The sequence below is a fragment of the Phascolarctos cinereus genome, unplaced genomic scaffold, assembly GCF_003287225.1.
Source record: "Phascolarctos cinereus isolate Bilbo 61053 unplaced genomic scaffold, phaCin_HiC Scaffold_726;HRSCAF=1367, whole genome shotgun sequence".
Classification (NCBI taxonomy): domain Eukaryota; kingdom Metazoa; phylum Chordata; class Mammalia; order Diprotodontia; family Phascolarctidae; genus Phascolarctos; species Phascolarctos cinereus.
In genome coordinates, this window is record NW_027556098.1 from 276,322,914 (window position 1) to 276,335,995 (window position 13,082).

General features: G+C 38.7%; 1 protein-coding gene and 1 long non-coding RNA gene across 2 annotated transcripts in view; one reads left to right on the top strand and one right to left on the bottom strand.

Annotated features, from left to right (window-relative positions):
* The window catches only part of LOC144454576 (uncharacterized), a 30,852-nt gene extending 25,178 nt beyond the window's left edge, over positions 1–5,674 (top strand). Inside the window, exon 3 of the long non-coding RNA XR_013483096.1 lies at positions 5,632–5,674. This is a non-coding gene — a long non-coding RNA (uncharacterized LOC144454576). The remainder of the gene's footprint in view (positions 1–5,631) is intronic.
* Positions 1–13,082, bottom strand: part of STT3A (STT3 oligosaccharyltransferase complex catalytic subunit A) — a 29,538-nt gene that overhangs the window by 4,950 nt on the left and 11,506 nt on the right. Inside the window, exons 10-15 of the mRNA XM_021000670.2 lie at positions 12,335–12,490; positions 11,684–11,775; positions 6,028–6,183; positions 4,513–4,701; positions 3,090–3,206; positions 2,878–2,980 (exon numbers count right to left, since the gene is read on the bottom strand). Of these exons, the coding sequence (XP_020856329.1) occupies positions 2,878–2,980; positions 3,090–3,206; positions 4,513–4,701; positions 6,028–6,183; positions 11,684–11,775; positions 12,335–12,490 (813 nt within the window). The remainder of the gene's footprint in view (positions 1–2,877; positions 2,981–3,089; positions 3,207–4,512; positions 4,702–6,027; positions 6,184–11,683; positions 11,776–12,334; positions 12,491–13,082) is intronic.

The following is a 13,082-nucleotide window of genomic DNA, read 5'->3' on the forward strand; positions in this document are numbered from 1 at the left end:
AAGATGCTATACATTTATTCCAATGGTGTGCCAATACTCAAAACATCTCTGGAACTCCTTTTGGAAGTGTCTACAGAGACTGTCACCTACTTGAACAACTTCAGTAATATTAAATCTTAATCACAAAAGTGGATTTGATTTTCTAAGATAATAAAAAATCATGTGATATTGAGTCTGATGAATAAGATGGGTGGTCAAATAGGATAAAGATACATTTGGTCAAAAACTTTCACAGAACATACACAAAAATCCTACCACTGAGCTATAAGTTCTTTTCTCATTCAAATCCTTTAGAATGTCTACATAATAAGCTTAACTGGCCACAAAAGACAAAATCTGCATGAACAATGCTAGTAAAACAAAGAAACAAATCTACAATATCATCCTCTGGGATTCTGACCTAGACACTTTAGTGAGTAATGGATGCTGGAATTTTCCACTGCAAACTTTGACACTACTTACGGGTTATATTACAACATTATACTTCATCACCAGTTATTATTTTCCTCAAAAAAGCATTAAGCATATCAAACTTCCCTTGAAAGACAAGTCTTCACTGTTTCTGTTCATCAATTCAAATATATGGCACAATCTGCAGACATTCTCTTGCAAAAGTCTGCTTCTTTAACTAAAGATAATTTTGTAGTCATTATTTCACTGTTAATCACTTATTTGATTGGGTTTTTTTGGTTTTATTTTTAGGCAATTGGGGTTAAGTGACTTGCCCAGGGTCACACAGCTAGTAAGTGTCAAGTGTTTGGTCTGAGGCCGGATTTGAACTCAGGTCCTCCTGACTTCAGGGCCAGTGCTCTATTCACTGCGCCACCTAGCTGCCCCTTAATCACTTATTTGAAAACTAAACCTTTGACCTGTTCAACATTCTTGTCAGTCCTATCAGGATGACTGCTTAACATAGGACCACATTTTCCCCACCTTCTCTAAACTTTTTATGCCAGTCATAGGCACTTGCTTTTGACCTTCTATCTCCATAGTTTCCTTTACTATATTAAGTCTCTTATTTGCAGATTTTTAATAGGCCTTGTACTAAAAAGAGACACTCCTTTTAAAGACATAAAAACATGTATTTCTGTTTGGAAAGATAAGCCCAGCTATGATTTACTGCAAGCTCTTAAGTATTGCTGCTGCAAGTTGCAACATGTTGTTACATGTCCCTGATACGATGATCTTTCCTTTACTTCTACACACCCCACAAAGAAAATATCATTACTGTATAGTCACACCTAATACAGTACATGAGATCTGGAGGACAAACAGCTGATTTCTAAGATCTCTCCCAGGTTCTGCTTTTGGGAGCCAAGATGGCGGAGTAAGAAGTAAGTTGCTCTCACCCTCCCTTATTGACCCCTGAAAGCCCAAAAAATATCACGCCAGGAAAAACCTAGAACAGTTGAACCAGCAGAAAGATGGGGTCAGACATTAATGTAAATTACATTATAGGAAAAGGAACAAAAACCTATTACAGTAAAAGGAAAGAAGGCAGGGAAATGAGCATTATTTGAATCTTACTCTCATCGGATTTGGCTCAAGGAGGGAATAACATAATTAGCTAGGTATAGAAATTTAACTTGCCCTATAGGCAGCAGGAGGGAAAAGGGGAAAGAAAAGGGGGGGGGGATAGAAGAAGTACTAAGGGGAAAGGGGAAGAAAAGAGAGGGGGCTGATAGAAGGAAGGGCAGACTGAGGGAGGCGGTGGTCAAAAGCAAAACACTAGTGAAGACGGAAAGAGAAAGAAAAGCATAAACGGTAGGGAGTGGAGGAAATAGGATGGAGAGAAAGACACAGATAGTAATCATAACTGTGAATGTGAATGGAATGAACTCTCCCATAAAACAGAAGCAGATAGCAGAATAGATTAAAAACCATAATCTTACAATATGTTGTTTACAGGAAACACATTTGAAACAGAGGGACACCCAGGGTAAAGAAGGCTGGAGTAGAATATATTATGCTTCAGCTGAAGTAAAAAAAGCAGAGGTAGCAATCCTGATCTTAGACAAAGCAAAAGCAAAAATAGATCTTATTAAAGGAGATAAGCTAATATTACTAAACATATATGCACCAAGTGATATAGCATCCAAATTCTTAGAGAAGTTCAGGGAGTTACAGGAAGAAATAAACAGTGGGAGACCTGAACCTCCCCCTCTCTGAACTAGATAAATCTAACCACAAAATAAACAAGAAAGAAGTTAAGGAGGTGAATAGAATTCTAGAAAAGTTAGATATGGTAAGACCCCTCCAAGTACTAAGTCTGATCTTGTGTTTTTTGTCTGTGCCATGTGCATCAGGAAGCAGAGATGACCAATAAATAATTTGAACTATCTTAAGAAACAGCACATGGTCTGATAATGTGTGTTTAAGTAAAATAGGATTATCCCAGTGGGTATGTAATTTCTTTGGCAAGGGACATACAAATATATATACACCAGTTATTGCCCACTGGGAAAGGCATAACTCGCTCTAGGATGGCAAGAATCTGTGGTCAAGAATAGAGACTGTTGTTTAGGGTACCACAAAACTAATCATTGACTCTATTGCCATAAGGCATTTGAGTAATTTGGGAGTGTGGAGCAGTTACCAGTTATGTCGCCAGTTTCAGTATGTCAATCCTAAAAATCACTGTTTCAGCACACACAGCACACAAATAGTTTCTAGTTTCACCATATCCTTGCTGGTTATTAATTTTCTAGGCTGAGGTAAATACTAAGTTGTGACCCTTTGTCTACAAAGAGAAGAGACCTCTTCTCTAAGAGAGGCATTACTGAGAAACAAAAGAAGTTAAAATTTTTAAAGTTCTCTTTAGGAGTTATTTACTGAGTCTGCCCAGTGAAATAATCCAGAAGAAATCAAGGACATTACCATCAGAAGAATATCCAGTGAGGCCTCCAAATATGACTAGCACATAGCTGACATCAAGCTCCCTCATGATCTCATAGGCCTTCTCTTCTGTGGATGCCATGGCCTGGAAGAATAAAGAGACATCCCAGTTTCAGATCAAGGTCATACTGATCCCTACCAGTATTTCCTACCAGGATTCATATTCAGAATGTGTGAAAAGTCCTTCCACCTACCTGCCCTACTCGAGAAATGTGAGTGTTGTTCCAGGTATTGTTGTCTACTAGGATTGTCCTGTTTGCCATAGCTGTGATCTGGTAGCCGTAATCCCACCACGACATGATCTTTGCATCCTGGAAAGATGGGAAAAGGGAAGATTAGAAACTGGGTTCCTGCTTTCACCTATGCTATCAGGTATATGAGGAAATTAAAGGGAAGAAGACATAGAAGTAAAAAGTTATCCAATCATCTTGGACAACTAAAAGCATTTTCATGTAACTATGAATCATATATCAGTATATAACATTCTGTCTCTTACAGCAGTGCACCCAAACTCACTTTCTGCAAGGGAGAAAAGAGAGAAGTAAAACACTCATGACAAATGGCAGCATTGTTACAAAGAAAACTAAGCACAGCTGAAAGAAAGCCAGGAGTTGAATGTCTGACATGATGAAGAATATGGCAACCAAACATTTATCAAGTGTTTCAAAGTGAAGTTAGGCACTGTGCTAGATGCTGAGATTACACAAAATTAATAATAAAATATGATCCTGCACTCCAAAAGCTGATAACCCAGGGAGACAAAAGTCGGGGACATGAGTAACAACTGATACTTTCACTTATATAGCACTTACATTTTCAAATTAGAAATAAGGCAACTGAATGGAAAAGTTACAAATTATGTTATTTTAAAAAAATTTTTAAAAAAAAGAAAACCTGAAGAACTGGAGGTATTTAGTCTGGAAAAAAGACCACGTAGGAAGAAAATGCTGTTGTCAAATAGTGGAAAGACAGGCATGTAGGAGAGACAAAACTTATTTTATGTAATTACAAAGGATAAAAATAAATTCTACATACAATAGTATCTCATAGTATGACCAAGATCTCATAACTTAACTCAATTTTTTTTCATTTACAAAATAGAGAATTGGGCTAGATCAGAGGTTCTTAACTTTTTATGTGTCATGGACCCCTTTGGTAATCTGATGAAATCTACAGCCCCTTCTCAGAATTATATTTTTAAATGCATAAGATAAATAGGATTGCAAAGGGAATCAATTATATTGAAATACAATTATCAAAATATTCGTTAATAACAAATTCACAGGGGGCAGCTAGGTGGCGTAGTGGATAGAGCAACAGCCCTGACGTAAGGAGGACCTGAGTTCAAATCCGACCCCAGATACACAACACTCACTAGCTCTGTGACCCTGGGCAAGTCACTTAACCCCACTGCCTAGGAAAACAAAACAAAACGCAACAAAACAAACAAACAAATTCACGAGTTCCTGATAAGAATTATAGTACTAGATGACTTCTAAAATCCTTCCAACTATAAGACTCTATGATTTTATTCAGTCAAGACTTAGTACAGCTGAAAATTGCTACCCTCACCATCACGATCCACTTTCCCATTCCTTTAGCTCCCCAAATCTTTACCTCTGGAGTGTTGTGCCTAAGCCAGTAGTATGCCTCTCTGAAGTCATCAAATATGATCCTGCTTCCATCTCCACCTCGTGCAGAAAGTACAATAGAGGGAGAAGAGTAGGCTTCACTAGTGACCCATGTTGAGTGGAAAGTGTAAGTGATAAGGAAAAAAGCCATGACCAAGATCATCCCACTGGCCACCTGGGGAAGAAATAAATCTCTTAAAAAGATATCACCTTAAGTTTCTCACTATTCATTTCTCAAATTTTGCTCTATTTCAGCAATCTCCAGGCTAGAAACTGTCTAGTTTCTTATACATTCAAACATGCATGCTAGATGAACTAAAACAAGAACTGAATTAAATTCCAAAGGATACAAAACTGGGTCTCTTTTGGGATAAAACAGAGAGGAAATTCCAAAGAGATGAATGTTACCATAGAAATACTCCAATTATAATTAGCATTCAAGAGGTTGTGAAAAGACAGACACAAATTCAGTGTTAGTAGAGATATAAGCTGGTCCTACCATTCTGGAAAGTAATTTCAAATTGTACTAAGTCACTAAAATGTTCATACTCTTTAACACTATATACATATATATATACTCAAGGGAAGGTGAGTGATAAAAAGAAAGTACTTTTTGTAGCACTGATATAGTTTGGTATTTATAAGGCCTTTTTGTAGTAGTGAAGCACCAGAAATAAAGTAGATCCTCATCAACTGAGGAATGGCTAAACAAAATGTGGTTACGTGAATGTTATGAATTACATGACTGTAATGGAATATTATTGTGCTGTAAAAAATTAAGAACATTAAGAATATACAGAAGCATGAGAAAACCTATGTGAATTAATGGAAACTGAAGTAAGCAGCATCAGGAAAACAATATACACAATGACTATAACAATTCAAATGAAATATCAACAACTAAACTTTAAATCAAAATTGAATGCTTTGAAATTATAGTAACAAAACTTAGCTCCAAAGAAGAGATATGAGAAGGCATCTCTCCTTCTTTGCAGAGGTAGGGGAATATGAGTGTGGGACATTACATATAATGTTAAACTTCTATGACGTGATAGTTGATTTTGTTAAATTTTTTTTTCATCTTTTTTATTTTTTTGTTATAAAGGATGTCTCACTGGGAATAGTGAAAAGGATATACTGGAAAAGGTAGGTCATCTAAAAAATAGCATTAAAAATGTTTTTAAATTTTAAATAAATTCCATCTACATAAATCTGGACGGCATAAATAGAAGCATCAGTTTCTTAATCCTAACCATGATAAAAATGATAGCAACTAAAATTTATATAGTACTTTAATTACCATGCCAATAAGGAACCAAATTATGTAGGATTTCATAAATACACTTGGAACCAGACAGACTGCTGGTAAAGACTGGAAAGTAGTCTTCTTCTGATTCCTACAAGCTAGCAATTGTGCCATTGATAAAGTCATTCTAGGCTATCTTCAAACCAACCCCACTTAACCATCCCCAACATGCTTTACTCATTGGTTAATACTCACCTCATTCTTGATAGGGTAGGTAGAGTCCTGTTGCTTCTTGCTCTTCTTATCTGGACGACTAATATCCAGGTTTTTCATGTAGGTGGACAGGACCTGAGAGACCCCAATGCCAGAAAGAATGCACATCACGGGGGCAAGGACTAGCATCAAACGTACCTGGAAAAGAGAAAGGAAGCACAATAGATAACATATCACCTCCACAGATAAGTAAAATTCTTTTTTCTTCTTTTAATTCTGAGCCTATATACAATCTAGCACTAAGCAACCAATCATCAATAATAATTTAAGTGCCAACTATATGCTAAATATTAATAGGAGCTGGGAATAGAAAGACAAAAATGAAATAGTCTCTACCTTCAAGGAACTAACATTTTATTAGGGGAAAAAATAAATACACATATAAATATATACAAATATTTACAAAGTAAATACAAGTTCATTTCTACCCAAGAGGCACTAGCAGCTGGGTATGTGTTGGGAAGGTAGGGCAGAGGAAATCAGAAAGGTCTCATGTAAGAGGTGATACTTAACACCTTTGAAGGAAGCTAGAGATTCTAAGAGGCAGAGGTGAGAAAGAAGTGAATTCCAGCCTTGGGGGAAAGTAAGTGAAAAAACACTGAGAGGAGGAGAGATGGAATGTCGCGTGAAGAACAGCAAGGTCAGTTTAGCTGAATCGACAAATACATGAAAGGGAGTAATGTTTAAGTTTGGAAAGGTACAACGAAGCCCAGTTGTGAAGGACTTTAGATGCCAAACAGAAAAATTTATATTCGATCCTAGAAGCAAAAGGAAGCCAATGGAGCTTTTTGCTCAAGGGAGTGACATGGTCAGACCTATACTTTAAGAATATCACTTTAGGGGGCGGCTAGGTGGTGCAGTGGATACAGCACTGGCCCTACAGTCAGGAGGACCTGAGTTCAAATCTGGACTCAGACACATAACACTCACTAGTTGTGTGACTGTGGGCAAGTCACTTAACCCCAATTGCCTTACCCCCCCCCAAAAAAAATCACTTTAGCAGCAAACTTGTGTTAAGACTAGAAGGACAAGAGTATTCAGGCAAGAAGATGAATTAAGAGACTATTACACTAGTCCAGGTGAGAGATAATGAAAACCTGAACTGGGGTACACAGTCATCCGAGAGTAGAAAGAAGCAGTCAGATGTGAAAGATGACATAAATATAACAATAACAAGACTTGGCTAACTGTGTGGGGTGACAAAGTAAGGAATCGAGAATGATTCTGAGATAAGGGTTCAGTACCCAAAATATATAGTTAATTAGCAGAAATATTTAACACCAAAAGCCATTCCCCAAAAGATAAGTGGTCAAAGGATGCAAATAAACAGTTTTTGAAAGAATTGCAAACTATTAACAACCATATGAAAGAATGCTCCAAATCACTAATAAGAGAAATACACATCAAAAAACCCCCGACGTTTTACTGCATCCTCTAAGCCCCAGCTAAGTGGCAAAGATGACCAAAACTGGATATGGTCAATATTGGAGAAATGAGAAAAGATAGGCAAAATAATGTCCCATTGGTAGAGCTGTAATAAAGTGGCTAAAATGTTCATACTCTTTGATGTAGCGATTCCACTGATAGGTATATACCCCAGGAAGGTCAATGACAAAAAAACAGGCTCCATATACACCAAAATATTTATAGCAGCATTTTTGTGGTAGTAAAGAACTGGAAACAAAGTCGATGTATACTATCATTTGGGGGAATAGCTAAACAAAGTATGGTACATTAATGTAATGAAGCATAACTATGCTGTAAGAAATGACAAATATGATGAATATAGAGAAGCATGGAAAGGCTTACAAGGACTGATATAAAGTGAAGTAAGCAGAACCAAGAAAACAACATATACAATGACAATAACGTAAATGGAAAAACCACGACAAAATAGGTGAAAATGAATGTAGCAAAATTACAAAGAATAAAGTTGGCTCCAAAGGAGAAACAGGAAAAGATAGTTCCCCCTATACCTTGGGGGTGGGGGGGTGGAGGGGGTCAAGGTCCATGGGTGTATATATAGATCCATTTTTCTGAGTTTCTTTTCTCTTTTTTAAAAAAATTATTTGTTATAAGAGATGGTTCTCTGGGAGATGGAAGGAATAGTGGGGGGAAATTAAGTGATATAGAAATAAAAGATACCAAATAATTTTGTTTAAAAAGTAGTGACTCCAAGGTTGCAAACCTGAGTGACTGGAAGGACGGTGCCCTTGACAGAAATAGGGTAAACCAAGGTGACTGGTTAATCTTCATGAATCCTTAGAAATATCACGTCCTGGTTTCCAAGAGTGGAAAGGAAATGACTTGCTCTAAATCTCACAGGGAGGAAATATAGGAAATATTTGGAAAGAACCTCATTCTTTGACACAAGGCTGGAGAGAAAAACCTATGATAGAAAGTAGGTAGCTAACATTAACTCATTGTGCCACCCCATATATGCTGCTAAACTGCCTGAAGTAAACCCACTACAAGCAAAGACACCAAACCTCTCACCACTACAGTCAGCTCAGGTCCCAGCCTTGAACCAAGAGAAGGACGATAAAAATTAGCAACACCACAGCCCTCCATTACCAACAGCCGAGGTACTAGGGCAGAGCTGTTTTCTCTTAGGAATGTTGAGAAAACTGGCTTATGGCTAGCAAATTCCCACTTCCACTTTGAAATCCTTCAGCACTGAAGGCAACATAGGCAAAAACTTCTACCACCATTCCCCACTCCCTCAAGCCTATCCCATTTTAAGCTCTATCCCACTTAGAGTCCCTATTCTTCTGGAACCTCCACTCTGTCATCACCAAACTTCCCTTCATATTAGACTACTTCTCAATCCTTCAGTTTTCTTACACTCACTGAAACCCATCCCTTCCCACAGCAGACACTGCATCTGAGGGCCACCAGTAATGGATGTACTTTCTTTTCTCATGTTCCCCAACGCATTAGACCAGAAAGGAGTAGGTGTACATTCCTTGCTCATTTCCACTTACCGACCCCTCTCTGTGTCACCATTTAGCACCATTCCATCTATCGATGTCACTCCTTCTAAAGCCAATTTGTTCCTATCAACTGGCTCCCAGGCATTCTACCTCCTCTCAAGGAATTTAGCAACTGGATCATAGTCTTCCTCTTCAGCATAACTTTTACTCTCACACGATATACATGTCAATGTCATCTCAAACACTCTGGCCCCCCAGTTCATCAACCATCCCAAATTCCATAACCCATACCTTGGCTTCACCTTAGTCACACACGGCAACAGTCATACTCTTCATGTCACCCCCACCCACGACTGTCAATTCCCATGATTCAGGAATCTGATATTCCTCTCCTTCCACCTCTTTCTCGCAATCACTCCTAAACCTATTCTTCATCATTAGTTGTTCCTCTCATCAATCATCCCTACTCTAGCCTCACTCTTCTCCTTTTGAAATATTAATTCTGTAGACTAAGCAGTTCAGTTTTATGCTGTCCTCTACCCTCAAATCCCCTGTATCTTTATATTACTACCACTCATGCCTTATCAAATACCAATTCGCAATCTCCTCCATCTTTAAAAAATCTTTACTTGACACATCTCCATCTCTCATGCTCCTGTGGATCCTCCTTTTATTGGTGAGTTCTTCTCAGAATCTCCATTTTGGGGAACGGCCCCAGACCAGTCACTCCTCATTCTTCATCCTTAGCCACCATACCCCTTGCCCAGAGAGCCCTCTTATCTATACCTCCCCACTTCCTACTTTTCAGCTCCTCTTTTATGTGTTGCTTTCCCCCATTAGAATGTAAGCAACTTGAGGACAAGGACTAGGGTTTTTTTTTTGGCTTCTGTTGTATGCCCAGCACTCAGCATAGTGCATGGCTTTTAGTAAGTGCTTAATAAATACTTTCTGATTGACTGACCCATCTGTCCCCTCAACCTGTCATCCTATAGCTTAGCCAAACTCCTAATTGCCTCCACTTTCTCACCTCCACCCACTTTTCAACTCCTTGCAATCTGGCTTCTGACCCACTAGTCAACTGAAACTGCTTTCTCCAAGGTTACCAATAATCTTAGTGGCTAAATCCAACAGCCTTTCCTTCGTCCTCACCATTTTTGATGGTTTGCAGCCTTACCTCCCACCTCAATACTTTCATGACACTGTTCTTTCAGAGTTCTCTTCCTACCTATCTGATGACTCTCATTCTCGGTCCTTATGGGATCTTCTTCAACACTCTGACCTGAGCAAGAGTATGCTCCTGGATTCTGTACAGGGCCCTCTACTCTCTCTACACGCTCTGTAATCTTATATATGTATTTGTTATCTCCTCTATCAGAACCTAAGCTCCTTGGGAATAGGAATTATTTCATTCTTTGTTTTTGCATCCCAAACACAGTGGCTGGCACATTGCAGGTGCTTAATAAATGCTTTTTGATTAATTGTTCAATTATTTCTATGCAGTTAATCCCCAAATCTAAATATCTAACACTCATCTCTCGAGCTCTAGTTCTTTATCACCAATTACTTGCTAGACATCTATATCTACATTAGATGGCCCATAGGTATCTCAAATTCAGTACATCTAAAACAAAAAGCATTCCTTTTCTCCCTAAACTACCCCCTCCCTCCAAATTACCCTGCCAAGAGCACAAACATTGTTCCAATCATCCAGATTTACCTCAGCCTCCTTCAACTCTTCACACTCGCTCATCCATTCATTTGCTCACATTTGTCCTCTTATCTCCAGTCATACAGCCACCACCCTAATATATGCCCACATCACCTCTAACCTGGACAACTGCAAGAGATTTCTAGGTGGTCTCCATGCTTCCAGTTCATCGATTCACCTTTATAGTGCTGCCAAAACAGCCTAACTAAACACAAGTCTGAATACGTCATTCCCTGACCCTTAAATAGCTCTCTACTGCCTCTAAAATCCAACACAAATGCCTTTGTTTAGCAAAGAAAATCCTTCCGTCTGCCTGTCTCCAGTCCACCTTTCCAGACTTAATTCACCATACCCTACTCTCTCCCACACACTTTCTGTTCTAGCCAAAGTGGCCTTTTTGTTCTCCATGATATTCCCTCCCTCCCTTTGAACCTTAAACCAGGTTTTCTCCATGGATAGAATGCTCTCTGTCCTCAAATTTGTCTGTCAGTGTCCCCGCCTTCTTTCAAGGCTCAGCTCGGGTGCCACACAGACCATAAGATGTCTTCCCTGATCCCTCCAGTTATGAGTTCTCCATAGAACCCCAAGCCCCCACTGCCAAAATTATTCAATCACTGTATTTACTTCTCTGTGTACATGCTGCATTCTGTCAAAAGAATATAAGCTCCCTGAGAGAAGGAACTCTTTTGTTCTTATATGCTCAGTGCCTAACACAATGTGTTGCTGATAGGTGATTAATGAACACATGTTGATTTGAATCGTGAATCCAAGAAAGCTAAATGAGACCACTGGGATGTGTCAGTACCTGGGGGACAGGAGCAATACCAGTAGGACCTTACTCTGACTTTCCTAAAGAGCTTTAAATCTAAGGTCCTTATAAACTCTCAAAAAAGGCACTCTCACAACCTGCCAAAAATCTCTGAATATCTTGAGCCTCACCAAGCAGAAGGGAAAACATCAAGGAAATGGAGAAAAGGGCACAGAAGATATTTCTCACCATGACAGCTGAGAAGTACATACTGGTCACACCATACATGATGATAAAGATCCGGGCATCAGACAAGTTACTAAAGCAGTAATAGAGGCCAACTGCAAAAAAGGGAAGGAGAAAAATATAGTTGAGCTTTCAAGAACTGGACAAGTAGTCACATCCACTATAAAAAAATAAATCTCAGAATGTACCTCTAGAGAGGAAAAGAATATTAAGCTCCAGCCTGAAGATATCATGCTAGGGTCTTCAAAGTTATTTCTATAGAAGGTAGCTTGGCAGGTAACCAAACTTCCTTGTGAAAGCTCCTTTAGACAGGGGCATGGAATTGTGACAATGTCTTTGAACAAACAGAATGAGTTTTGAGAAACAGCCAGAAAAGATATCTTCTGCAGGGCCTTTGTGAAACAAGAATTAAAGTCATATGTTCTGCTTTGGATAACTGTCCCAACAAATTTGCCAGTATTGTTCCCACCCCTCCTTTTCTTTCTTTTCTTTATTTCTATATATTCTCCTGCAGGTATATAAGAAATATTTTTAGCCATCCTCTGTGTGACATATGGAAAAGAAACAGTGTGTCACCTAGGAAATTTATAGATTTTATTTCATGTAGTAACTTATGCCAAGGAAGCCAAGTCAGAGATTTCAAGATAAACAGACCTGGGAACATGAAGACTAAGAGCTGCAGGTCAAAGTAGTAAGAGGACCAGGTGGTAGGTTGATGTTCAGACACAGAGGCAATGATAGGGATGTTGTTTTTAGCATAAGAAGGATCCAGTAGAGAGTAGAAACGTCCCGTCCAGGGAGAAATTTTTCCTGGTAGGAAAGAGAAAAATTAGTATTTCATAACAACTCCCAAGACAGTAAATATCTAACTCACTCAACCATATCCATTTTCTCACCTAAGAAGATGATCTAAAGAGTTACCCAATACCTAAAATTAAGTTATCAGATCAAAGTGCTATCAGTTTCTCATATTTTGCTTTGAAGTTTTCACTTTCTTCTCTCTATTTAAGACCAGAATGAGAATACTCCTGTCAGCATACACAGAAAACAGAGAAAGATTACATGAATAAAATGCTGAGGAAAATGGGAGTAAGGGCACATCCATTTGCCTGGCATATCACCTCCCTAAATTTGGAGGCCAGACTGATCCGAGACTCTCTGAAGAAGAGGTAATAGAGCAAACCTGACCACTGTGCTCTATTACTTTGAATAAGACAGTAACACTAGGGCTAGGCCAGAATCAACTTTTGGAGTGTGTGTGTGTGTGTGTGTGTGTGTGTATGTATGTATGCATGCATGCATGCATGCCTGTGTGTTCTAAAACATATAAAGGAAGCATGCAGAGGGAACTGGGGATACTGAATGAAAAAGCTTGTCTGTATCACATGGACCTATATAGAGG